A 25958-nucleotide genomic window follows, 5' to 3' on the forward strand; every position below is an offset into this window, starting at 1 on the left:
TGCCACTAGACACAAGGGCTGACTGTCACAGGTTGGGGACCTTGGGGGTGGGGGCAAGCGCCTCCTCAGCTCTAAGCCACGCACCGTGAGAAAGCCGTGGGGTGGGGCAGGCGCCGTGACCAGGGGCTCACCGCGTCCCAGTTCCCTCGCTTAAGGCCTGTTGCTTCAGGACACAGGCCAGCAGCAGATTTGTGGTGTGAGAAGCCCAGTGTCTGCTGGCTCCAGAAAAGGTCCCTGGCCAAGCCAGCAGGGCTGAGCAGGCTCTGGGAGGAGGCGAACTTGCCCCAAATTTATTTATTTATTTATTTGGGCTTCCCAGGTGGCTCAGCGGTAAAGAATCCACCTGCAATGCAAGAGACGTGGGAGACAGGCCTTCGATCACTGGGTCGGGAAGATCCTTTGGGGAAAGGCATAACAACCCACTCCAGTGTTCTTGCCTGGAGAATCCCATGGACAGAGGAGCCTGGAGGGCTACTGTCCTTGGGGTCACAAAGAGTCAGACACGACTGAGTGGCTGAGCACATTTACTTGCTTATGGTTCATAGGGTACTCCCTGGTTGCTGTGAGCAGGCTTCTCGTTGCGGTGACTTCTTTTGTTGCGGAGCCCGGGCTCTAGGCGAGCAGGCTTCAGTAGTTGCAGTGCACGGGCTCAGGAGTTCCGGTTCACGGGCTCTGGAGCACAGGCTCAGTAGCTGTGGCTCACAGGCTTAACTGCTCCTCAGCTATGGGATCCTCCCAGACCAGGGATCAAACCCGTGTCCCCTGCATTGGTAGGCAGATTCTTAGCCACTGGACCACCAGGGAAGTCCCTTGACCCAAATTTTAAAGAGCAAGCGAAACTCAGCCCAAGGAGAAGTAGGCAGAGCACTTCTGGCAGAGCATGGCGGTCAGCAGAGGCCTGGAGGCTGCAGCTTGAGGACCCGCGTGGCAAGTGGTGGCAGACGAGGCTCCGGGAAGCAGAGGGGCACCGGTGCCACCTGCACGGTTTACAGGCAGAGGCTCGACTGGGGACAGCGGTGGGCGGCCAGCGTTGGCCTCTCTGTGCCCCGGGGCGGTGAATCCCTCTGGGAAGGGGCTCCTGGATCCTCTCGCCTGGACCAGCAGGCCCAGAATGGACGAGCGCTGTCAAGAAAAGTTAACAGCACTTTGCAGACACAGAGTTTACATTCAGCATTCCTGCGTTATCTCTTTCCAGAGTCGACAGAGCTTTGCTGAGTGCTTGTTACATGCTCCCCTGATGCTCCTTCCTTTTCTCCCTAATTTACTTTTTCGTGTTTTTGTAGAAAACAAAGCATCTCCCTTCCCCCCAACGCATCCCCAGGCACCCACTTAGTCTGTGTCCTTCCACATCTTGTCTAAGCACTTACATACCTGCTTTTTCCCACATAAAAGTACAGGGCTGCTTTGTGTGGAATTTTGCCCTCCCCCAGTGGTGTTTCCTTCTCCATCTTGCCCTTTCACCCAGCAGCATGTCGTGGCAGTCTGGAGGGATTGCACAGAGGTCAACCCCGTACTTTTAAAAACTGCACGATAGTCCTCAGTGAACCTCCGTGTTCACTTAGCCCTCCTGTGGGTCCTGTAGCAGTTTTTTGCTCTTGCAAGCCACGAGGCCCTGAACTCTGGCACATGTGTGTGAGAAACGCTTTGCACACTTCTCATAGACACCGCCCAGTCGCCTGCCAGCCTGCGTGTGCACGTCTGCCCTCCAGGCGACTGCATTCAATCATATCTACTTGGCTGGGCCCTCTCAGTACCTGGCTAGTATCATCCAGCCTTTTCTGGTTTTGCCTATTCAGCAGGTATACAAGTAGCATCTCACTGTCTTTCCTGTGTCCGTCCAGTATTTGCTGGGCACCTAACGCGTGCCCAGGCCCCATGCTGGTACAGGGGTTCAGCAATCAAGAACAGCACGGCGCCTTGGCCCGCTTTACAGGGTGAAAGAAAGCACGCTGTTGGGCCCTCAGTCGTGTCTGACTCTCTGTGACCCCGTGGACTGTAGCCCACCAGGCTCCTCTGTCCATGGGATTTTCCAGGCAAGAATACCGGGCTGGGTTGCCGTTCTCTCTTCCAGGGGATCTTCCTGACTCAGGGACCAAACCCGGGCCTCCCGCATTGCAGGCAGAGTCTTTACTGCTTGAACCAAGGCTCAGAGAGGCGAAGAGGCAGTCCTGGGGTCACCCAGTGAGGGAAGAGAGGGGCCGAATCTCCAGAGCTTGAGGTCTTCTTTCCTCCTGAATTGTACCTCTAATAGGCATCTCAGCACTACAGAGGGCCTGTACCCTCTTCCCTGGCTGTCCCCCCTCCACCCCTAGGACTGTTGGGTCCTCTTAGAAGGGTGCTCCCCAGGCAGCTGAGCGAGCAGCCCCACCACAGGCAGGGCTGTTTCTGTTCCCCAGACCTAACTTCACCCCAACATCCCAACACGGGCAGAACGTGCCAGGCCCCTCAGTGGCTGGAGTTAGCATCTACTTCTCTCTGTTTCCTGAATTTGGGTTTCCAGCAGGCCTGCCGCCAGACTACTGCCGCCGCCACCCCAAACCAAGTAAGCCAAAGAATGAATCTGTGGTTTGATTTTGCTCCTGTTGTCACTGTGTGTCTGACTGCGGGAGGGTAGCTGTGCGCCTGCAAGTGCTTGCTTGTGTTTCATTGTGTGGGAGGGGAGGCGTGTGAGAACCTGTGTGTGTGTGTGGAGGCGGGGACGTGCGTTTGGGAGTCCGCACGTGAACCTCGGGCTCTGCGTCTGAGTGGGTTTGAATGGCAGTTTCTTTATATATGTGACTGGGTGTCTGTGTTACTGAGGCACTTCTTTCTGAGTGTTGGTTTCAGGGAATGTGGGGTCAGAATGGGTCCGTAAAGCACAGTTGTGACCCAGTCTGTCTGCTTCCCAGTTCACTTCTATTACAGAGTTGATGTTCTCTGCAGTAGAGCTCCTGCCTTCTGTGATCGTATCAGACAAGGACACTGTCCAGGGAATAGGGAAGTCCTCTGGTGAGTGGGTCTTAAAGTCCCTGACCTTATCCTCTGACCCTCTGTCTCCACCTCCTCCCTTAAAACTTGCTCTCTAGAAGCACTTCCCAACCGTTTCTGCACAGAGGTGTTTCAGTGACTATCATGGCTTTATTTGGCCTTACTTTTTGTTTGTTTGTGCTGGGTCTTTGTTGATACACAGGGCTTTCTCGAGCTATGGCGAGTGGGGGCTCCTCTGTAGTTGTGGTGCGCGAGGCTCCCACTGCAGTGGCTTTTCTTGCTGCAGAGCACAGGCTGTAGGGCCCACGGACTTTGGTAGTTGTGGCTCACGGGTTTAGTTGCTCCATGACATGTGGAATCTTCCCAGACCAAGGATCAAACCCATGTCCCCTGCCTTGGCAGACGGATCCTCAACCACTGGGCCACCACGGAAGTTCCAGACTTAGGTTTTTGAACAGGGAACCAGGAGTTTTGGGGCTTAGCAGGAATCTCTGATCTCAGAATTTCCCTCCAAGAGGAACGTCTCTGTTGCCACGCTTGGTCCAGGCTCTGCGCCCTCCCTCCTGGCCACACGCTGCCCACAGCGCTTCCTCTTGTCCCTTCAGTCCCCTGCCAGTCACTCTCCACACAGCATAGATGCTCGACCCTGTTGCTTGCCTGATTAAGACCTCCCGTGACTTAGCACACCAAATAAAATGTCCAGGTTCCCCACGGCCTGCAAACCCTGCATGGCCTGGCCCCCGCCTGGCGCTCCCACCCCTGGCAGCCCCCCACACACCTGTGCCAGCCGCTCTAGCCTTTCGAATACCTCAGACTCCTTCCTTGCTCCCTCCAGGCTTGCACATGCTGTTCTCTCGCCTGCAATGTGCTTTCCTCGGGTCCCCATTTCCTTGAACTCTGTCCCCACCCCCAGCCCCACCAGAGTTGCTCTGTGTTACACCCAGACCGGCTTCCTTGATTCTGCTTATTGTGACCAGCAAATGTTTCATATTTGGCTATGTCCGGCCTTAGTTGCGGCAGGTGGGATCTTTCCTTGCAGCACGTGGGCTCCAGAGTGTGCGGGCTCTGTACTTGCGGCACATGGGCTCTCTAGTTGTGGCCTGTGGAGATCAGTTCCCTGACCAGGGATTGAACCCACGTCCCCTGCATTATTAAAAGGTGGATTCTTAACCACCGGAGCATCAGGGAGGTCCCGTGACTAGCAAATCTTGTGCTTGTACGTTTGTGTTCTTTCTGTGGACGCGTCTTGTGTTTCAGCCCAGCCCGTTAAAGCACTTTGCCCTTTATGTATTGAAACAAATGAGGCTCAGAGAGGTTGATCACCAACCCAAGGGAACACAGCAGGCAAACAAAATGAGCCAGGACTCAAACTCAGGATGCTCTGGACTGCAAAGCACATGTTCCTAACCCCCTTCCTGCCTGTCTCCTGCCATGGTCCTGGCCTGCTCACTCTGCGTGTGGATGACATGAACAGTGTGTGGGCTCGAGCATATCCCGTGTGTGAGTGTGCGTGTGCACTGCTGCTGCTGAGTCACTTCAGTCGTGTCTGACTCTGTGCGACCCCATAGACGGCAACCCACCAGGCTTTCCCAGTCCCTGGGATTCTCCAGGCAAGAACACTGGAGTGGGTTGCCATTTCTGTCTCCAATGCATGAAAGTGAAAAGTGAAAGGGAAGTCGCTCAGTTGTGTCCGACTCTTGGCGACCCCATGGACTGCAGCCTACCAGGCTCCTCCATCCATGGGATTTTCCAGGCAAGAGTACTGGAGTGGGGTGCCACTGCCTTCTCCCGTGCATGAGCACATGGGAGCTATACGCGCTCCCGAGAGAGCGTTGCCCATCTATGCCAAAGGCTTCTTGGTGTGTTTATCTTCCATTCATTTCTGCTCCACGTGAGGACTGATACCTTACACTTTTATGAGATCCCATCCCAAGGCATGTCCCTCCTCCCTACCCAACCTCTTCCCTGCTTTGTACTTCCAACCAGGCCCCCCAAAACATGACACAGTTAATGAAACAACTCCAGGATAAGTCATCCAGTGTACAAGCTTTAATCAATGTTGCATAGAAATCACTGTAGTAACATGTTCCTGCAAAGTTTACTTCTTCCTTCTAGCATTCAACGTGTGATGGCGTTTCTTATCTGGATGAAACAGACACAGGAACAAACCGTGGGGTGTCATCTCAGTTGTACTTCCGTCCTAAGGGATAGAAATGGGAAAGGGAGCCTTTAATAACTGAGTGCTTCCTAAGGTCACTTAACCCTCTCCTTTGGGTTTTTGGATGCTCGTGTGTAATCAGATATGGGGCATGGCTAGAACTGACACAATCATCAGGGTCCTTTTGACTTGGGAATCCATCCATTTATCATGCACCCGTGAATTCAACCCAGTCCAACATTCATTTCATTCTTTAAACCACGTCCAGGCTACACATCCAGTCCACCAATCCCACTGTCTTTCTTTCGTTCATTGGTCCAGTTAGTCCATTCAGCCAGCTTGCCATCCAGTCAGTTCATCTATCAGTTCATTTATCCATCCACCAACCTGATCCTCCACCCACCTAGACCACCATTATTTAACCAATTCATATCCTCTCAATAGTCATGCCTCCAGATATCCAATTGTGTTCAAACCCTTATCTACTCAGCCATCTGCCCAGCCAACCAATTCATTCACCCTCCCAATGCATCAGCCCAATCTAGAAATCTAATCACATCCCTTCTGATTCTCAGTCACTTAATGGATTCATTCCTTCCCCTCATCCTTCTTACCCATCCACTCAAGCAACCATCTAACTCTTCTCCCCATTCCCTATCTAACAGGCCTCCTAATTATTCATCTACCCAGCCTTATTCACCTCTCCATGCTTCCACCTAGCTAATCTGCCGTTCGTCCATCCTTCCAATCAACCCATCCAATTAAAGAGCTATTCCATCAATGCATCATGTATATACAACTGTCATAGTTCCCTCTCCCTCTTAACCCTTGCCTGTGGGTCCTCTGTGCTCTGACTTGGCGGAGGCAGCCTTCACCTCACCGCCTCTACAGCCCTGCTGGGCTGCGCCGCCCTTCTCTGGGGGAGTCCTGTGAAAGGCCACCGGCTTGACAGGTACCTGAGCTCTGCCTCTTTCTTTTGTACACCTGCTTGCTCCTCTTGACCTGCTTCCTCTTGATCACCTTTCCCTCCAAGTTCTTTCTGTTCTTGGAGTGGCTGCAAGAGTGGGTGACGGGCCGCGAGGGACACTGGTGGGAGTGCATGGTGTGTCTGTGGCGCCTCAGAGGAGGGCTGGGGCCTGGGCTCTGGCCCTGGCGGCCAGTGGGGCTGCGGTGGCTCCTCGGGCGCCGGCTGGAGCTGCGGCTGCGGCAGCTGCGGCTGCGGCTGCGGCTCTGGCAGTGCTGGCTGCAGCTGCAGTGGTGGCAGGCGTGGCTTTGGGGCCGAGAGTTGCTGTGGGGCTGGGCGTGGGTGTTGGGAAGGCTCTGTGTCTTGGTGTCCATGGGTGGGGGGCGGCCTCGCTTAGAGGGGCAGGGGCCGCCGCCTCCTCCTCCTCTTCTGGCAGACCCAGCTTCACAGAGGCCCTGGCAGCCCCTGGTTATATAGTTGGGCCCGATTGTGATGGCACCGGCCACAGGGGGGTATGTAACAGATGTGGCCCAACGGGGAACAAAGCCCTCTGCCCTCATCCTAACACGCAGGGTGGGGCAGCTTTCAAAGGGCGTGTCTGTGGGTTGAGAGCAGCCCCTCAGGTCGGGTGGAGCTGGGCCCACACCTGGGCCTGCTGCTGCTTTTCCTTCTGATCTCTTCCCCCCGGGCATCCGCCTCTCTAGTCCCAGTTTCCCTGCTTTTGTAGAACGGGGCATAGCACACCTACCCCTTCCTTGGGGCCAGCCTGCAGTAAGAACTCAATAAACGTGTCCGAGCATGCCCAGTCTTGTTCTGGCTCCACGCAGGCAGGCTGGAATCCAGGAGCACAGCCCTGACCCCAGTAGAGTGGGGATGGGTGGGTGGTCAGTAAGGCAGATGACCGCCACCGGGGTGGGTGCGCGTTGAGCCATGGGATGACTTATCAGGTGGAGGGTAAGAGTGACCAAAGATGTGAATGTATGGCAGAAACCAGCACAATACTGTAAAGGGGTTATCCTTCAGTTAAAAATAAACTAATTAATAAATGAATAAAACGAACAAACAAAAAAAGTAACCAAAGGGACCCACGGTGGTCCTGGGGCCTGCCTGACAAGCCTGCCTCCCTAGCAGGATTTATAGCTGGGAAATCCAGAGTCGGGTTCAAAGCCCACTCTGTTCTGATATCCTGTCTTGGGTCAGTTGTTTTGAGGCCTGGTTTCCCTGTTGGACAAAGGGCTGTCACCCCTTCCTTCCTGGCATTCTTGTGAGCCTGAGACGCCCGTCAAACCTCAGGAGGCGCTTGAAAACCGGTCTCCTGCCTCCCGCCTGCCGCCTCCGCTCCCCTCCCCCACTGCTAGCACGGCCCCAGTGTGCACCCCTGCTCTGACCTCCTAGCCCCTGGGGAAGAAAGCCCACCCCGTGCGTGCGTGTGCACACGGCCTGGTCAGAGCTCCTTCATCCCTTTCTCTCCACAGCCATCCATGCCTCCCCCGCCTCGGTCAACGCTTGGTCTCAGCTCTTGGCCCTCAACCCTCCCTATAGCTCAACCTCGGGAGACTCCCTCCATCTCCACCTCCCCTCCCTCTAGCAGAACCCCCAGCCTACGTCTGTTGCTCACGCACAGCTTTGCTATCATCTGCTTTTATTGTAGTTTATTTCTTCATAAATGTGTCAGATCACATGGTGAAAATCACCCTCTTTTAGGGAACACTTCCGATATGGCTGGGCTCTGCCCCCACCTCTTCTAGGTGGCTTTGTCTCTGAGTCTTAGTGACCTTTGGACTGGGCTGAACAGAGTCCCCCAAAGGATGTGTCCACGTCCCAATCCCTGGAAGCTGTCAATGTCACTGTATTTGGAAAAGCCTCTTTGCAGATGTAATTAAGGATATTCAGAGCATCCTGAATTATCCAAGTGCACCCTAAATCCAAAGGCCAATGTCTTTATAAGAAAGCAAAGAGAAGGATCAGGGAGAAGGGGCCCCAGGAAGGCAGAGGCCCAGACTAGAGCCATGCAGCCATGAGCCATGGGGACCCCGTAGGCTGGACAAGGAGAGGGAGGCTGCCCTGGGGCCGCCAGGGCCTGTGGCCCAGAGAACTTGATTTCAGACTTCTGGCCTCTGGAAGGTGAAAGGATATATTATAAGCTGCCAGGTTTTTGATCACTTGTTACAGCAGCCCTGGGGAACTAATATTACAGTTTGCAAAGCAGAAGTGGGCTCAGAGAGGTTGAATGACCAGCCCGGAGCCCCACAGCTAGTCAGTGGCAGAGCCAGGATTCGTACTCAGGCTTGGCCGCCTCCAGTCCACCCTCGTGGTCACTGAGGCCTCCGCGGGGATGAAGGGGGCTCGAGTGGCCCTGTTCTAAGCCGCTGCCTTGTGTGGGCTCAGGGCTGGCTGGGGACCACGCTGTGAAGACTCTGTGTAGGTGTCCCGTACCTCTCCGCCCCCCTCCCCCTACTCTTCCACTCTGCCCACTTCCCCACCCTAGAGTGCCTGGTGGGACAGAGTGAAGTGAAAGTCACTCAGTCATGTCCAACTCTTTGCGACCCCCGTGGTCTATACAGTCCATGGGATTCTCCAGGCCAGAATACTGGAGTGGGTAGCCTATCCCTTCTCCAGGGGATCTTCCCAACCCAGGGATCAAATCCAGGTCTTCCGCATTGCTGGTGGATTCTTTATCAATTGAGCTATCAGGGTGGGACAGAGACTGTGGTTTATTAATCTCGGGGCCCACGGTGACTGGCACAGTGCCAGGCATACAGCAAGGACTTCACGAATGTTTGCTGGGCAGGTGAATGGGCGGGTGGACCTGTGGGCCGTGGACAGAAGGACGGAGCTTCTGACCGTGTTGCTTGGTTGGGACAGGGATGGATAGTCAGAGAGCAGGGCCGCCCCCTCGGGCCTCCCCTGTCCTGCTCTGCCTCCAGGCCTTAGTGATGGTGGCCTCCACTCTCTGAGGAGCCCAGGACCTCTCCTTACCTCTCACACCATCCCTGGAGATACCACCTCCCCAGCCCTCCCAGCAACCCCAATCAGAATCCTTCTCAATGGCCCACCAGACTGGTGTTTTGGTTGCTATGGAGGGCGGAGGGTGGAGATCATGTTTGTTTTTCTATTGGAAAGAAAAGGGTTAAGGGAGCCATGGCCAGGAGGGGCAACAGGCGCATTCCGATGCTTCTAAGGAAGGCCAGCTTGAGGGACCCAGGTCTGGGCCTCTGTCCTTTCTGGCTTCCTCTGGGCTTCCTTTGCCCACTGCCCTTGTGAGGGCATCGGCTCTGTCCCACAGCGGGACCTCCCCGAGCAAGGCAGAGGCGAGCCTTTCGCAGGGGTTCCAACGGTCCCCTTGAGCCTGAGGATGGTAGCAGAACCAGTGGCTGAGAAGGACTCAGACCCCTCCCCCTGCTCTGTCCCCCCATACCAGGGTCTGTGAGTCAGGTGGGACCCCCGTGGCTCCAGCTGCAGTGCCCGTCTTGGGTGAAACACTCGCTGTGTGCCAGGCCCAGTCCCTCCCCAGCATCTCAGTCACTTCTCCTGACCCACTGGCCTGCGGGGTCGCTAGTGTCAACAGGCAGACAGGGACGTGCTCAGTGTCACGCAGCGGGCGCAAGGAAACTGGCAGGAGGTCTGCTGAGCTCCCACGCCTGTGCTCTGGGACTCTCCAGGGTCTTCCCCAGCAGCCCCGCGGTTAAGACTCTGTGCTTCCACTGCAGCAGGCAGGGAGGAGGGGTTCGATCCCTGGTCAGGGAACTAAGATGCCTCATGCTTCGTGACACAACCACCACTCCCCTTCCCCCCCAAAAAATACTGTCCACGGTTAGAAAAGCAGTGGGGGTGTGCTGAGGGAGATGATGCTGTCCCACCGGGTGCTCAGACTCGGAGAGGTGTCCTCCCTGGAGGTGGGACGCGCCCAGGACACCATATGCTCCACCCGCCACAGCAGGGGACAGCGGCCGAGAGGCCTCAGGGAGAGGACCTTTCGAGGACTTCTGGCTGGGGTTCAGGGACAGGGGTCACTGCTCTTCCGCCTCCCTATACACACACACACTCCCCCCAACACACACCCCCGACACACGGTACCAGACACAGGGGTCAGGGGTGGTGGCGGGGCAAGGAGAGACAGGAGGAGGAGGATTCCTAGGAGACTCTTTATTGACTCTTTTCTGAAAGCTCTCCTCCTCTCAGGAACGGCGACAGCTCCTCTTCCCCAGCCACATCGCAGGTCAGGAGCGCGTCTGCTTGGGCTCGGGGCTCTGCTGGACCTCTGAGTCGGCGTCTTCGGCCCCTTCCTCCTGCTGCCCGGCCTCCATCAGCAGCAGCTTGCCCTGCACCGGGAGCTCCTCCTCTTCTCCCTCCTCCTCCTCCTCCTCCTCGCCTTCTTCCTCCTCCTCGCCCTCCGACGACAAGGAGAAGTTATCCTGGCTCACGCAGGCCACGAGCTTCTTCATGGAGGATTCGTGGCCCCGGCCGTGGCCCGTCCCAAGCTTGGCGCAGCGGGAACCCATCACCTGCCTCGGCTGCCTCACTGGACTGGGAGGAAAGGCCACTGGCAGGGTACGGAGGGGCCGCTGAGGCTGGTAGGCAGGGCGCTGACATCACAAAGGGCCCCCCGCCCTGGAGCCTCCAGCCCTCGGTGACCTGAGTCTGAGCCGACAACCCCACTCAACCCGGGCCACCAGCTACCCCGCCGAGGCCCCGCCAGCCACAGGGCAAGACAGAGACGAGATGGCAGGCCCAGCCAGGCAGCCTCACCCTGCTGTGTTGCCGCCTCCATCCGGCCTTGTTTGCCCTGGCTGGGGTCCCCCCATTTGAGCTGGGGTGAGAGTTGGGGATAGAATTTCCTCAAGCAGGAGAGCACACAGACTCCTCCCCACACCCCAGAAGTGCCCAGCCCCAGAGAGCTGGTGACAGGATGGGATGAAAGGCAGCCTGGAGGGAGCCTTCCCGCGGGCCTGGAAGTGTCTGGTTTCTTGACCTGGGTGGTGCCTTCACAGACATACCTAAATCACATGTTTTTTTACGATTAAAACAAAATAAACTAAAGAAAACCCTACTCTTCCTGTTCTCCAAAGTCACCCTTTAAAGGCACGGTTCATAAGCCCTTGGGGTCACTAGTCTCTCTAGCTACACATGTCCGTCCAGCCCAGTTTCAGCCAGGAAGGGGATTAAGTCTGCTTGGTCATTTCTGAGCACTGGGAATTCGTTCTCCAACATGAGCCATAACTGAGATCTTGTCCCAAACCCTCAGTGGCTGTGGTCAGCTGAATAGGACCCTCCCAGGATTGTGAGATTATCCTGGGTTATCTGAGTGGGCCCTGAATGCAACCATAAGTGTCCCTGTTAGAGGGAGGCGGAGAGATTTCACACGGGGAGCAGAGATTGGAGATGTGGCCACAGCAGAGGGACTCCAAAGATTATAAGAAGCCATCAGAAGCTCGGAGCAGGAAGGAACGGACTCTGTCCTGGATAAGGGTCCCATCTCCAAACCCTAGTGGCCCACGCCGCCTCACCCGGTTCTGCCTTTTGCCTTTCGTTCCCCCTCCCAGCGCCAGCCTTGTTCTTGCTGGAGCATGCCAGACCTGCTTCCCATCTTGTCTCAGTTCCCACTTGCCCCCCGCCCAGCGCCCTTTCAGGTTCTTCAGTGGCTGGGGAGTTGACCGGAAATGGGAAGGTCCAGGTGGAGTTCATGGCTTTGGGCGTCCTGATGGCTCCCGGTGACCGGACGCCCCCAGGCTCAGAGGGGAAACACACCAGCACACAGCACTGGGGGATGAGCCCCCTGCCCCGGCCGCTCCCCGCTCCCCTGATCCCGTGGGGAACAGAAGCTATGTGTTTGTGCCTTCGTACAAAAGAGATCCTGACAGGCTAGCAGGTTTCTTATCTCAAGCTTTATTTGGCAGATGACTTTTGCTCATTTTACTCAAGATCTCGTGGGCTCCAAGGGGGATGTGGTATGGTCTTGCGAGGGGCTTCCTGGCAGGTGACTCTTTCTGGTGGGCCCAGGGAAGCTTAGAGCTGCCTTCCGCATCTCCTCCTCCTCCTCCTCATCCTTCGGCAGCCTTTTGGAAAAAGTTCCAGTTACGGGGCCATCCAGGGAACCTGGGTGGGGAGGGGGGGGCTGCCGGGGTGGGGTGGGGGCACAGGATGAGGGGGCTGTCTGACAGGGTGGGGCCCCAGAGCTGCAGGAGCTGCCCGCTGCCCACCTGAGCCCTGGCCTGGAGGCCTGGGGGGTGCCTGGGATGGGAGCGCAGGGGGGGCCCGCCGCACCTCTGCGGCGCCTCCTGTGCCTGCAGGCCCTTCTCCGGCGCCTCCGGTAGGGGCGCCGCCGCGTGTGGCTCCTGTGTCTGTAGTGGTAGCGGCCTCTGTGAGTCCTCCCGTAGACCGGGATGTCTTCCGGCCTCAGCTCCCGTGCCTGATCCGGGTGCTCCGTCTCGCCCTGCTGCCCGGAGCCCTGCTGCCCGGGTGGACTTTCAGTTGGACTCTTCACGTGGCATCGGACCATCGTGATGGAGGGGTCACGGGTGGGCGACTCGGGCTGAGACGGCAGCTGGCCTTGGGGGGACGGGGAGGAGGCTGAGGCCTGCCCCCTGCTCTTGCTGTTAACAGTGTTGGTCGGGTCTGTCCGCAGCCTGTGGGGGGGACTTGTATATAAAGGGGGCCCCCCACTGTGACTTGGCGGCCCCACCCCACCATTGTCCCCACCTGGGCCCCTTCTGTGAAGGCAGCACAGGGCGCGGGCAGCCAACTCCTCACCCCGTAAAACGTGTCCCCCATGCCTCGAAACCAGGGGACAAAACCTCTGAAGATGAGGGCCAGCCTCCTTGTCTGGATCCAAGCCCTCACACCCTGCCCCTCCCCCAGCTCCTCGGGGTTCCTGAAGCTTCCCTGCTGCCTTTGCAGCCACTGCTGTGGCCTCTCGGGGGGCTGGGATGGGGGCTTATCTGTCCACAGGGTTATCTTATGCTCACTCTGTGCCAGGAATTCCACAAATTCCATACATTCACTCCTTAAATGAGGCAGGAAGAGGTTAAGTGACTTGCTTGCTCGTGGTGCCTGCAGATAAGGAGCCAAGCCCAGACTTCAGAGTTCATATGCCCTCAGCCCTCCACCCACTTCCCCAGCCCGGGCACACGCTTCCCTCCCCCAAAAATGTGCCCATCTTCCCTCCACCCCTGGCCTCCTGCTGAGCCTCTCCTGGCATGAAAATCCAGAATCAGAACCATAGCAGCCGCGGGGAGAGCGTGGTAGGCAGACGAATGCCCTCACGCCCTCGCCCCTGAGAGTGAGCAGACACGCAGGGACTTTCTTAAGAGTGACTTAAAGAGATGGAAAGCTCATCCTAGATCATCTGGATGGGCTCAGTGTGGGTTCCGCAAAACCACATGTATCCTTATAAGGTGGAAGAGGGAGGCAGGAGGGTCACAGGAAGAGATCTGACGGTGCTAAGCCACTGGCTTTGAAAATGGAGGCAGGGGCCCTGAGTCAAGGAATGCAGTTGCTGGCAAGGAGCTGGGAAAGACAAGGTTATGATGCTTCTGAAAACCTTCAGAACCTGCTCAGACCTTGAGTTTTAGCCCCATAAGGTCCATGTATGTAAGACAATACATTTGTGTTGTAAGCTATGAAATTTGTGGTGATTTATTGACAATGGTGATAGGGAACTTTTGAGGCCTCCTATCCTTCTTAGTTGGAGAAGGCAATGGCACCCCACTCCAGTACTCTTGCCTGGAAAATCCCATGGATAGAGGAGCCTGGTAGGCTGCAGTCCATGGGGTCGCTAAGAGTCAGACATGACTGAGCGACTTCCCTTTCACTTTTCACTTTCACGCATTGGAGAAGGAAATGGCAACCCACTCCAGTGTTCTTGCCTGGAGAATCCCAGGGACAGGGGAGCCTGGTGGGCTTCCATCTATGGGGTCACACAGAGTTGGACACGACTGAAGTGACTTAGCAGTTAGCATCCTTCTTAGTAGGATAGGATAGGGCACTTGCTCAAAATCTGCATGCCCAGGTCTTACGCCGAGACCCTGCTAAGTCAGCATCTCCACCACTGGCCCTTGATCTACTTGTAAAAGCCTACCCAGGAGGGTCCATGTTCAGCCCTCCCACCAGCATCTTTCTGACTGGCTTATGAAACCAATCAAGTGGTTGAGTCATGGAAGCGAGTTCATCTCCCAGCTCAGTGGTCTCACCTGCCAAGACGGGGCCATCAACACTGCCTTGCAGGTTGGGTGTGAGGCTTGGGAGTGGCAAATGCCCAGTACCCATGCTCCATGGTGCTCAGAGATGGAAGTTGGGCCACAATGTTTCTATGGCCCTGTCATTAGGCAGCTGGGTCAGAGTTCTGGTCACTGATAAAACGCCCTGTGCCAAATTGCTGTGCCATGAGCTCGTGACCCAAGCTCTCGTGTTAATGATCTGACAGTTTTGCACCCAGGAGACAGCAGTGTTTCGTGAATCACCTTCACATCTCAGAGAATCATATGGTTGAGTGGAGCAAGTTACTTTTGTTTCGTCCACCCGGGATGAGGATATTGTACCTGATTAAATGATAGCTTGGCTCAACCACTGGACAAGTTACTCACTGTACCCAGAGACATCATCTTTTTAAACAATGGGAAACGTCAACATCAGGCACCTTAGGGATTGTTGCTGGTGAATTGAGCTTGAGCTGGGAAATGGTTCTTGGCTCTAGGGGAGGTGGCAGCAAGCAAGCCCTAGTGGAAGCATTTGCCAATTTCTGTGGCCCATCTCGAGCTGTCAGTAGAAAGCCACTGAGCACAGAACTGGGGAGGGATGTGTTCATCAACCAGCACAGCTCCCGTCCCCGCTGGAAAGGGGTCTGTAAAGGACTAGGGGCTGGGAGGCAGGTTTGGTTTGTGACTCGGGAGTAGTTGAGTTTGGAACAAGATCCAGCATGAACCATCCTTTGTGTCCCCTCTTCCCGGCATCCCCAACCCCCTCCTTCCCCCCCCCGCCCCCCCCCGCCTCGAGTCCCTCAAAGCAAAGAGTCAAAGAGTGGAATGATGTCTTTCAACATTTATTGACAGGTGGCATTGTTCGTTAGCAGGCTCCTGTTCATGTCATTGAAATGGTGGCATGTTCAAGATGTGGCAAGAGGGTCTTGAAGGCTGGTGACCTTTCAGGCAGGAGTGCGGTGGTCTTGCTACTGTGTGGTTACTGTCTTGTACACCTTATGACGGTGTAGCGACGGCAGCACACTGCAGAGAACCAGAGGACACGAGGACACTTCAGCACAGCCCAAACCCCCAGCCCCGCCCCAGCTCCCTGGCCCCTGCCCCCAAGGATGGACCCTCTTCACCTCTCCTCCTGCGCCTCCGACCAAAGCGCCTCCTTCGTCTGCGACATCTTCTTCGGCGGCGGCGGCGGCATCTGCTCCCGCTATGGGTGAGGCAGCATCGGTATCTGGCCATGGTGCTGGGTGGATTCGGCCTGGATGCTCAGAGCAGGGGATACCGCCTTGGTTGAGCCAGCCAACCTGTGAGCAGGTGGAATTTGTGGGCTGTGACAGGGGCCGACTTCCTGGCCTCTTATATAGACCCGGGCAGGGCCCTGGTCATTGTGAGGTCACAGAGACCCAGACCTCACAGACCAGGGTCAGAGCTGCCCAAATCATGCCCATATATGGGCATGTGGGAGGTGCTTGGTGAGGGAGGGCGGGGCTGTGATGTGCAGGGGTGGGGCTGTGATGTGGGGGGGGGTGGGGGCCCCTCCACATTAATTAATGACCCCCCAGGTCATTAATGCATATAAATTTGACCACATCACATCATGCAGTGGGGAGGGGGGGGAGGTAGAGGAGTCATGACAGTTCCTGCCAAGCTGGTCCAAGACCCCATGAGCAGCCCGAACCCAGCTATGACGTCCAAGTCTCCATGCCTCCTCCTCTGTAAAGGAGGAATTCTGTAAAGGGGAATGAGGTGACTTTTTCTTTGTAAGGACACTCACTAGCTCATCCACTCAGTCAGTTTACAGTGTATGCCAGGTTCTGGCGAGGCCCTGGCAAATACTGGTAAACAAGTCAGACATGTTCCTGCCTAATAAACTTTACATTCTTAATGTAGAGAACATGAACTGTAACCCCACAGACTATATGTAGCCCACCAGACTCCTCCGTCCATGGAGTGCTCCAGCCGAGAATATTGGAGTGGGTTGCCCGTGCCCTCCTCCAGGGGATCTTCCCAGCCCAGAGATCGAACCCGGGTCTCTTGCATCACAGGCAGATTCTTTACCGTCTGAGCCACCAGGGAAACCCAATGAAATTACCATGCAGAGCACTTGTGAAAAAAATGCTCCAGAGAGAAACTCTGGGCTTTTATGAGAAAGTTATGCTGGGGGGACTTGACCTCAGGAGAGGCCCCAGGAAGGCCTCCTAAGGAAGATGATTGGAGTGGGAGGAGGGAAGAGCATCTGGGAAGAGGGATGAGCTGCTGCCAAGTCCTGAGGCAGCACGTGTGTGATTCCAGTAGTGAAACAGCCACTGAGGGAAGGCCACCGGCGCAGGAATGGGTTGGTGGTTGCCCAGAAGCAGGTGAAATGGGAGCGGCTGCTCCATAAGCGGTGCGGGGGCTCCTTTTGGTGTGAATAAATATGTTTTGGACCCAGATAGTGATGACAGTTACCCAACATGGTGAATGTTTTCATTGACACTGAATTTTCACTTTTTTAGTATGCTGGATTTTACACGATGTGAATTTTACCTCAATTGGTTAAAAAAAAAAAAAAGTTCTGAGGCTGAAAGTTGCTTGGAAGGTGTAAGAAATCAAAGGGAGGCCGAGGGGGACGGAGCAGAGAGTGCGGGGGAAGGGTGGGCACAACAGATAAGGAAGGTAGCAATTAGAATTTGAAATCGTTACTCATAGCAGGAAACCAAAATAAGTGTCTTTGGCATGTGGTGGTGGTTTAGTCACTAAGTTGTGTCCAACTCTTGCAACCCCATGGACTGTAGCCCGCCAGGCTCCTCTGTCCATGGGATTCTCCAGGCAAGAATACTGGAATGGGTTGCTATTTCCTTCTCCTGGGGATCTTCCCAACCTGGGAACTGAATCTGAGTCTCCTGCATTGTAGGCAGATTCTTAACCAACTGAGCTACAAGGGAAGACTTTGGCATAGAAGTTTTGTTTCATTTAAGAAGTCAGAGTTAACATGGATACACTGCTATGTACAAAATAGATACCTAAGGAGAATCTACTGTGTAGCACAGCAGACTCTACTCAGTGCTCTGTGGTGGCCTAAACGGGAAAAGAATCTTAAAAAGAGTGGATATATGTATATATACAATGGATTCACCTTGCTGTACACCTGAAACTAACACAACATTTAAGTCAATTATACTCCCATAGGGCCTCCCTGGTGGCTCAGAGATTAAAGCATCTGCCCGCAATGCGGGAGAGGGTTCCATCCCTGGGTTGGGAAGATCCCCTGGAGAAGGAAATGGCAACCCACTCCAGTATTCTTGCCTGGAGAATCCCATGGAGGGAGGAGCCTGGTAGGCTACAGTCCACGGGGCCGCAAAGAGCTGGACATGACTGAGTGACTTCACTTTCAGTTTCACTTATACTCCCATAAAAATTAATAAAAAGGAAGAAATCAGAGGTGATTTGGATGGTGGTTAGAGTCTCCTCTTTGGGGATCTACACGACAAGTATTTGGGGATAGTGGGTATCATGTTTGCCAGTTACTCTTGAGTGATTCAGAAAGAGAACAGTAACAAGGGCTGCATGTCTACATTAAGTAAGCGGGAGATGAAGGGAGGGAGGCAGGGACGGAGGGAAAAAGAGGGGAGTAGATGGAATAGAATACTAACAATCAACCAGTCTGGGTGAAAGACAGTTTTTTGTATGGTTCTTGTGACTTTTCTCTAACTTTGAAGTTATTTCAAAATAAATTATTAAGACAATTCTTCCGAAACACAAAAGGAAAAGAAGGCCTTCCAGGGCTGGTATAAGGGCTCCACCCTTATCAAGGGCCCAGACTTCTTTTATCTTTCACCTCTGCCCCAAGGAAGTCCTTTCCACCCTCAAGGTTGCCTCATAGTCGAAAATCATGGGTGCCAAGGACGGTTATGCAGTTTGTATACTGCTCACAGCTCTCAGCCAAAGGGATTGGATGGTGCAGGCCAGGGCAAGCACCCAGAGGTAAGCTTCTGCCCATGGGAGCTGTCTTTTTTCTAATTAGATAGCTCACAAAGGCACATTAAGGGCCAGCCTCAGCCCTGCTGAAAATTCAGCTGTACCTACTGTCCAAGAAGGAATGAAGAAAAAGGGGGGGTGGGCCAAAGGAGTCCTAACGCATGCTATAAAGAACTTTCCCAGACACCTCCACCAGCAACTTCTGATCATTTGCCTGATGGCAAGAGCACTCTGCCCCTCAGGATAAAGCTGGGGTTCTTAGGAAGGAGAAAGGGGCCAGTGGGTAGTTAGTACCCCAGAGGGCGTATAGCCAGAAACTTCTAGGACCCCACCTCCCAACCCACAAGGTGGGAAAACCATGAATCTGAAGCTCTAATCCAATAAGTTATAAGTGAGCTGCACCTGGCAGGTAGGCAGGAAGCACCAAATTCTCACTAATTGGTTCATGTCCAGACGGACTTAAGATACACACCCTGTCCTGTAACACTGAGTACTTTTTGAAGATAAGCCGTGTGGTCTCAAAGGAGCCCCATGAGATGACAGAGAGGGGTATTTACCCAGTTTTGCAGATGAGGAATTTTTTTTTTTTAGTTTTTTATTTTTCTTAATTTATTTTTTTATACAGCAAAGTGATTTTGTACAGCAAAGTGATTCAGTTATACATATATACATTCTTTTTTTTAAATATTCTTTTCCATAATGGTTGATCATAGGGTATTTATTTTTAATTAGAGGATAATTGCTTTCCAATGTCATGTTAATGTCTGCTGTAAAACAACCAGATGAGACATCCGAGTCATACAGAACAGGTCCCTCTGTCACCGGGGTTTTTATTGAGCACCTACTGTGTGCCAGCACTCTTGTAGGCAGTGGGAATACCACATGAGCAAGAGAGGTTCTTGCCCCCAAGAAGCTCACCTTCTAGTTGGGACAGACAATATTATTCAAGTGAACAAACAAATGAACAGAAGACTTTGAAGTTTATTACAGGTGTGCATAGACTAGGCTGATACTACTTTAGGGTCCTGAGGACAGGACTTGTTGAGGAGGTGACATCAGAGCTGAGATCCCAGTGAGACAAAGGAGCCAGCTCTCTCGGCGTCTGTCCCGTGTGGGTGTCCCAGCTGGGAGGGAGCAAGTGGCTCTGCGCCACGTGGTCACTCAGGGAGGCAGGCTTCCTCGGACACGGGCTCCAAGCACATCCCGGGTGTCCACATTCAGAGGAGGGGTGGGCAGGGAAGGCTCCTCTGCCACCTAACTGCCTGGGCCCGGAGCAATACTCTGTGCTTCTGTTCCCACCTCATCGGTGAGTCTGTCACACGACGCATGGGCCACAAGGAAGGTCTGGAGGCCAAGTCCACGGGCTGCCACTTCCCAGCAACGTCATGCTGTGAAAGGGGCTATGGATCATTGCCACAGCCGGGAGGGACCCAGGGTAGCTGGTGGGGAACTCGTACCCCAGGGAGGTCTGAGACAGCTGCTCCATGGAGTGGGCAGGTGGACTGAGGTTTGGCTGAGGCTGAGGCCACCGCACAGGAGTGGCCCATTGGGTTCAGGTCTCTGTAGGGCGACAGGAAGAAGCATGGAACTAAAAGGAGGCCCCTGTGGCTATAGAGGAGGATGCAGGTCTCAATCTTACAGTTTAGTGGAGGAGATGAGCGTGAATCAAATCATCAGAAAGGTAGGGGTGAGGTCCCGGTAAAAGGCGGCCCTCGGAGCTCCAGGACGGGGCATTTGGCCAGCTCCGGAGCCAGAGGACTTGTGGAGGCCACCAGAAATGCTGGGATTTGTGGGTTCTCGCAGCCGGCTATTTACCCTCAATAATGCAACACTTGCCACTAACTCATAGTGATTGCTTTATTATTTGTCTCCAAGGAGAATACAAGTTCTGTGGATTCAGGAACTCAATTTTGTTCACTGAGGTCATCCCAGCACTGAGAGTAATCAGTACATAAAAGACATCCAAAATCCAAATATTTGCGGAAGAACTGAACAATAAAGGGACGCTTTGTATGATCAGGCTCTTTTATTGTCATTTTCTAAATATAAGATCATGGATTGATAGTATGACTTTTGAAATGTCAGCACCCTCTCTCTGCCCACTGCCCCAGTTCTGCTGGGCTGGCCCCAGGCTGAGAAACCTCCAAGACTCCTGCCATCTCAAACACACGCCGAGTCTCAGAAGGACACCCAGTTCTGTCCCCTGAGGCCCTGGTTGGTCAGTCACACAGTGTGTCCTATCCTCCCCCTCCCTCCAACACACACATCCTTGATGTCACAATGGCCACCCACGGCCGCCTTGATCAAGGGGAGATGTCATCAAAGAGATGGAGAGAGAGGTAGGGGCTTCATGCGGCCTTCTGCCTTTGAGAAGTGTGGAGCCAGGCCGTTAATTCTCGGGGTAACGAGAAAAGGTCCGCAGTAGGCAGACAGTGTTGTAAAGGTGCCACCACACTCACCACTTTGCAGCCAGGGGTCGGTCCTGGGTATGGGAGTTCCCACACGTGGTCATGAAGGTGTGTGTGGAAAGGTGCTCGCTAGAGCACTCTGTGGGAAGAAAATTGACAGTCCCTGACTGTCCATCTTAAGGAAACAGTCCATTGTCGCGTCCATATCGCAGCCATTCAGAAGAACACTGCATTTCATTCCTTTTAATGGCTGAATAATAGTCCCTTGTGTATATAAAATATTGCCATTTGCAGCAACCTGCAGTGGACCTGGAGATTATCATAGTAAATGAAGTCAGACAGAGAAAGGCAAATATCATGTGATATTGCTTATATGTGGAATATTAAAAAAAAGGATACAAATGAATTTATTTACAAAATAGAAACAGACTCACAGACCTAGAGAATGAATTTACGGTTACTAGGGGAGATAAGGGGGAGGGAGGGATTGGGAGCTTGGGGTTGACATATGCACAGTCCTCTATTTAAAATAGATAGGCAATAAGGACCTACTGTACAACACAGGGAACTCGGCTCAGGACTCCGTAATAACCTAAATGGGAAAAGAATTTGGAAAAGGATAGATACATGTATGCTTGCGTGCTTAACTGTTCAGTCATGTCTGATACTTTGCGACCCCATGGACTGTAGCCCACCAGGCTCCTCTGTCTGTGGAATTTTCCAAGCAAGAATTCTGGAGTGGGGTGCCATTTCCTACTCCTGGGGATCTTCCAGACCCAGGGAGTGGCCCCACATCTCCTGTGTCTCCTGCATCGGCACACAGATTCTTTACCATTGAACCACCTGGGAAGCCCAGATACATGTATATGTATCACTTAATCACTTTACTGTACACTTGAAACTAACATGGCACTGTTATTCAACTGTACTCCAAAACAAAATAAAAAAATAAAGAACTGTAACCAGAGCTATGTGCCCTGGTACGAAAGGAAGTCCACAGTGTATCAAAATGCAGGGCATCACCCTTTGTCTGCAAAAATTTTTATATGTTCACATATGCATAGTGAAAAGTCCAGAATATAATATATTGACTTAGCAGTGGGGAGTGAAATCATGAAAGGTTTCACTCTCTGTTTTATTCGTTTTTGTATTGTTTGGAATCTTTTACCAGTCTAAGGGCCATTGACATTGCTGGATACTTAGTGAGTTATTTCCATCATGGGAAAAAAAATAAAAATCATAATACCCGTTACCTTGTTCCCTGAGCAACTGCCATGTACCAGGAACCTATTTAATTGTCAGGTTATTTTTCTTTTTTTAGTACACTTTTCTTTTAGAAAAAGTTGAAAAGTTCGTTGCAAAGAGTTCCCATCTACTACTCACACAGTTTCCGCCATTGTTAACATCTTATGTCATCTTATAAAAACCAGAGTTGTAACGTTACTATTAACCAACTCCAGACTCTATTTGGATTTCACCAATTTTTCCACAAATGCCCATTTTTGTTCCAGGATCCAGTTCAGGGTATCACATCCAGTTTTCCTTGTTATTAACGTCCTGTTTGGGACGATGCGTCTGTCACAATTAATAAACCAATTTTGATGCATTATTATTAATTAAAGTCTAGACCTTATTCATAGTCCCTTAGTTTTTCCTTCACATCCTTTTTCTGTTCCAGGATCCCATTTAATCATCATGTCTCCTTGGGCTCCTCTGGGCTGCGCTGATTTCTCAGACTTGTCTTTGATGACTATGACAGTTCTGCGGAGCACTGGTCAGGTATTTTGCAGAAGGCCCCTCAGTTAGGGTTTGTCTGATGTTCTTCTCATGACTAGACTGGAGAATAGGTGTTTGGAGGAGGAAGATCACAGAGGGAAAGGGTCGTTCTTCTCACCTCTGAATGAGGGCACATGCTCTCGAGCCGACCTACCGTGGTTGAAGTGTCCCTTGATCACTGCTGAGGCACCGCGTGTGGGGTTTCTTTACTACTGTGTACAATATTATGCGGAGGGAAGTCACTGTGCAGCCCACATTGCAAGGGCTGGGAAGTTATGCCCCATCTCCATGAGGGCAGAGTATGTGCATAAAGTCTTTGAAATGCTTCTGCCCTGGAGATTTGTCCGTGCTCCCTCATGTCTTTATTTCAATCCTACCTTTACATCAGTATAGACTTATGGGCATTTCATACTGTGGGTTATAATTCATACTGTGCTTTATGGTATTGCTCAAGTTATTCCCATTTTGGCCATTAGCTCTTCAGCTGGCCCCTGTGTCCCTTTGACGTGCCCCACCATTGTGAGTTTCTGAGCACCTCCTTACGTTCTGGCTCTATTCGATACCCCAGGCCCATCTTGTATATTTCCTGTTTTAGACCTCAGTTCAGTTCAGTCGCTCAGTGGTGTCCAACTCTTTGCGGCCCCATAGACCGCAGCATGCCAGGCTTCCCTGTCCATCACCAGCTCCCGGAGCTTACTCAAACTCATGACCATTGAGTCGGTGATGCCATCCAACTATCTCATCCTCTGTTGTCCCCTTCTCCTCCTGCCTTCAATCTTTCCCAGCATCAGGGTCTTTACCTAGAAATCAACCATTTCTCCAAGGAACCCTAGTTCCTTTTATTGGAGGATGGCTTTAGAGATCAAAGACTGGATGCTGGATGTGCTTGTTGCTGTGGGGTGTTGTTTCTTTTAGGCCCTCTGGGAAACATACTTGTGTGTAATAACCTGTGTATGTGTGTGTGTGTGTGTGCTCAGTCACTCAGTTGTGTCCGACTCTTTGTGACCCCCTGGACTATAGTCCACCAGGCTCCTCTTCCCATGGGATTTCCCAGGCAAGAATACTGGAGTGGGTTGCCATTCCCTTCTCCAGAGGATCTTCCCAACCCAGGATTGAACCTGCACTCCTGTGTCTCCTGCACTGGCAGGCGGATTCCTTACCATTGCACCAGCAGGGAAGCCCTTGTGTGTGAATACAAATCCATACATATTTCTATATGTAGCCTTCTGTATCACTGCTAAAGGTAAGTTCACCCTGATGTCTCTAACTCTGATCCACCACCACATGGATCATTCCAGGCTCCTCCCCTTGCTTAGTTACATAACTTCTCACCCAACAGTGGGAAACCTGTCTTCTAGAAATCTACCATCCATTTTCTCACATTGAACTCCACCATGCATGTACAGTGGTTTTAGAATTTTTAACCTTTATCCTGACACCTTTCCTTTTATAAGTTTATTCAGTTGATATTTATTGAATGCCCTTTATGGTGAGCACTGTTCTACCCACAGTAAACAAAGCAAAGATCCCTGCCCTCATGGAGTTAATATTCTAATACAGGCGATGGAGCAAGTAGTATGATAAGTAAGTTGTTGAGTATGTTGTAGAGCAGGATGAGGATGGCTGGACCAGCTGGGGCTGGTTGGAACGAGCAGCGGTTTAGGGTAATCAGGGCAGGCCTTGTTGATGAGGTGACATTTGAGCAAATCCTGAAGGCAAGGAGGGAGTCAGTGATGTGGCTATCAGGGAGACGTGTCTCAGGCAGAGGGACCAGCCTGTGCAAAGGCCCCGGTAGGAGGCTGTACTCGCTGTGTTCAAGGAACAGTCAGAAGGTTGGGGTGGCTGCAGCAGAGAGAGGTCAGGGGTTAGGGGAGGCAAAATCATACAGGTAGGGGAGGGTTACCACATTATAGATGGCTTTCTTGGCCATGCTAAGGATTTGGCTTTTACTCTGAATGAGATGGAGACCACAGGTATGACATTCTCTGACTCGAGGGACCCCTTGTGCTGCTGCTGTGTTGGGAAGGGCAGGGGTGGGGACAGGGTGGAAGCAGAGGGCCCAGGGAGGAGGCTGTATCCATCACACAGAGAAGCAGCGACGGAGGCTCAGACCAGGGTGGTCGCAGTGGGCTTGATGAGGAGGGGTTAGATTCTGGCTCAGTTTTGAAGATGGAGCCAACAGGACTTACTAGCAGCCTGAATGAGGGGAGCAAGAGAGAAAGAAGAGGGACTTCCCTGGTGGTCCAGTGGTTAAGAATCCGACAGCCAATACAGGGGACCCAGATGCAATCCCTGGTCTGGGAAGATTCCACGTGCCACAGGGCAGCTAAGCCCGTGTGCTGCAACTCCTGAGCCCATGCTTTCTAGAGCATGTGATCCGTACAAGAGAAGCCACCGCAGTGAGAAGCCCGGGCACCACAGCTAGAGAGTGGCCTCCGCTTGCCACAGCTATAAAAAGCCCATGCACACCACAAAGACCCAGCACAGCCAAAAATAAATGATAAATTATTTAATTAATTGAAAAAAAAAAGTAAAAGACGAGTCAAGGATGGTGCTGAGGCTTTTGGCATGAGCACCCGGAAGGGACCAAGTTGCCATCAACTGAGATGGAGCAGGCGATGAGAAGACTTGGGGGAAAGGTCCAGAATTCAGAAGTCTCCAAGGAGGTATTGAGCGGGCAGTTCAGTATCTGAGCCTGATGTCTGGGCTGAAGGTGATTTATTTGGGCATCTTGCATATTTAACTTACAAGACTGGGTCATTTCACTGTCTCAGTTTCCTATTGCTGCTGTGACATCGTATCAAAAACTATAGTGCTAAACAGCACAAATTTATTGTCTCCACAGTTCTGCAAGTCAGCATTCCAGAACTGGTCTTCTGGGGGTAGAATCAAGGTGTCCCCAGGGCCGCAGTCCTCTCTGGAGGCCCCCGGGGGAGAGCCCGTCCCCTCGCCTCTCGCAGCTTCTGGCCACTGCGCCCCCTGCCCTCCTTCCTCAACTGCCCCCGACCCTGGCCCTCCTGCCCCCAGGCTTTTCCAGTTGCTCATGATTGCACTAGGCCCACCTGGACACTCCCGGATAATTGCCCCATCTCAAGATCCTTAATCTCAGCAAATTTGCAAAATCCTTTTGCCGTGTAAGGTAACATGTTCATGGGTTTGGGGATTCGGACATCTCAGGGCGCCCACTGTGAGCATCACGGGGGTGAGCGGAGATGGAAACGAAGACAGTCCCCAGCACTGGGCCTGGGGCCTCCCAGTTTCGGGGGGCTGAGGAGCAGCTGGGGCCGAGGGAGCCGGGGGAGTGTCCTGGAAGCCACGTGGAGGAGGGGCACCGGGCGGAGGGAGGGGCGACGGCTGCTGTCCGTACAGAAACGATGGCTTTTCCTTCCTCTCTTTGTACCAGGTCTGGGTAGATTGCCCTCTCAAGACACACCTCTGTTCAGACAAGCCATGTGTTAGGTGCCCACCTGCCACCTGGGCTTGTGGCTCCTGTGTTTGAAAAGTTCAGCGCACGGTGATGAGCCGTGAGCTCTCAC

The 25958-nt window shown here is 53.1% G+C and overlaps 2 protein-coding genes and 1 long non-coding RNA gene across 3 annotated transcripts; all 3 read right to left on the reverse strand.

The window, feature by feature from the left end:
• Window positions 1-4994: 4994 nt before the first annotated feature.
• On the reverse strand, window positions 4995-6543 carry TNP2 (transition protein 2). The gene is made up of 2 exons (XM_019987276.2): window positions 6082-6543; window positions 4995-5167 (listed from the first exon to the last, which is right to left on the reverse strand). The coding sequence occupies exons 1-2, from the start codon at window positions 6461-6463 to the stop codon at window positions 5151-5153; spliced, it is 399 nt and encodes a 132-aa protein (XP_019842835.2). The 5' UTR covers window positions 6464-6543; the 3' UTR covers window positions 4995-5150.
• A 3687-nt stretch (window positions 6544-10230) lies between these two features.
• On the reverse strand, window positions 10231-10708 carry PRM3 (protamine 3). The gene has a single exon (XM_019987362.2). The coding sequence runs from the start codon at window positions 10589-10591 to the stop codon at window positions 10310-10312; it is 282 nt and encodes a 93-aa protein (XP_019842921.1). The 5' UTR covers window positions 10592-10708; the 3' UTR covers window positions 10231-10309.
• Window positions 10709-11960: 1252 nt separating this feature from the next.
• LOC139179615 (uncharacterized) lies at window positions 11961-14566 on the reverse strand. Its single transcript, XR_011563940.1, has 4 exons — window positions 14279-14566; window positions 13055-13139; window positions 12354-12715; window positions 11961-12145 (listed from the first exon to the last, which is right to left on the reverse strand). It is a non-coding gene; the product is annotated as an uncharacterized lncRNA (long non-coding RNA).
• Between the last annotated feature and the right edge of the window lie 11392 nt (window positions 14567-25958).

The sequence above is a fragment of the Bos indicus genome, chromosome 25 (assembly GCF_029378745.1).
Source record: "Bos indicus isolate NIAB-ARS_2022 breed Sahiwal x Tharparkar chromosome 25, NIAB-ARS_B.indTharparkar_mat_pri_1.0, whole genome shotgun sequence".
Taxonomy (NCBI): Eukaryota; Metazoa; Chordata; class Mammalia; order Artiodactyla; family Bovidae; genus Bos; species Bos indicus.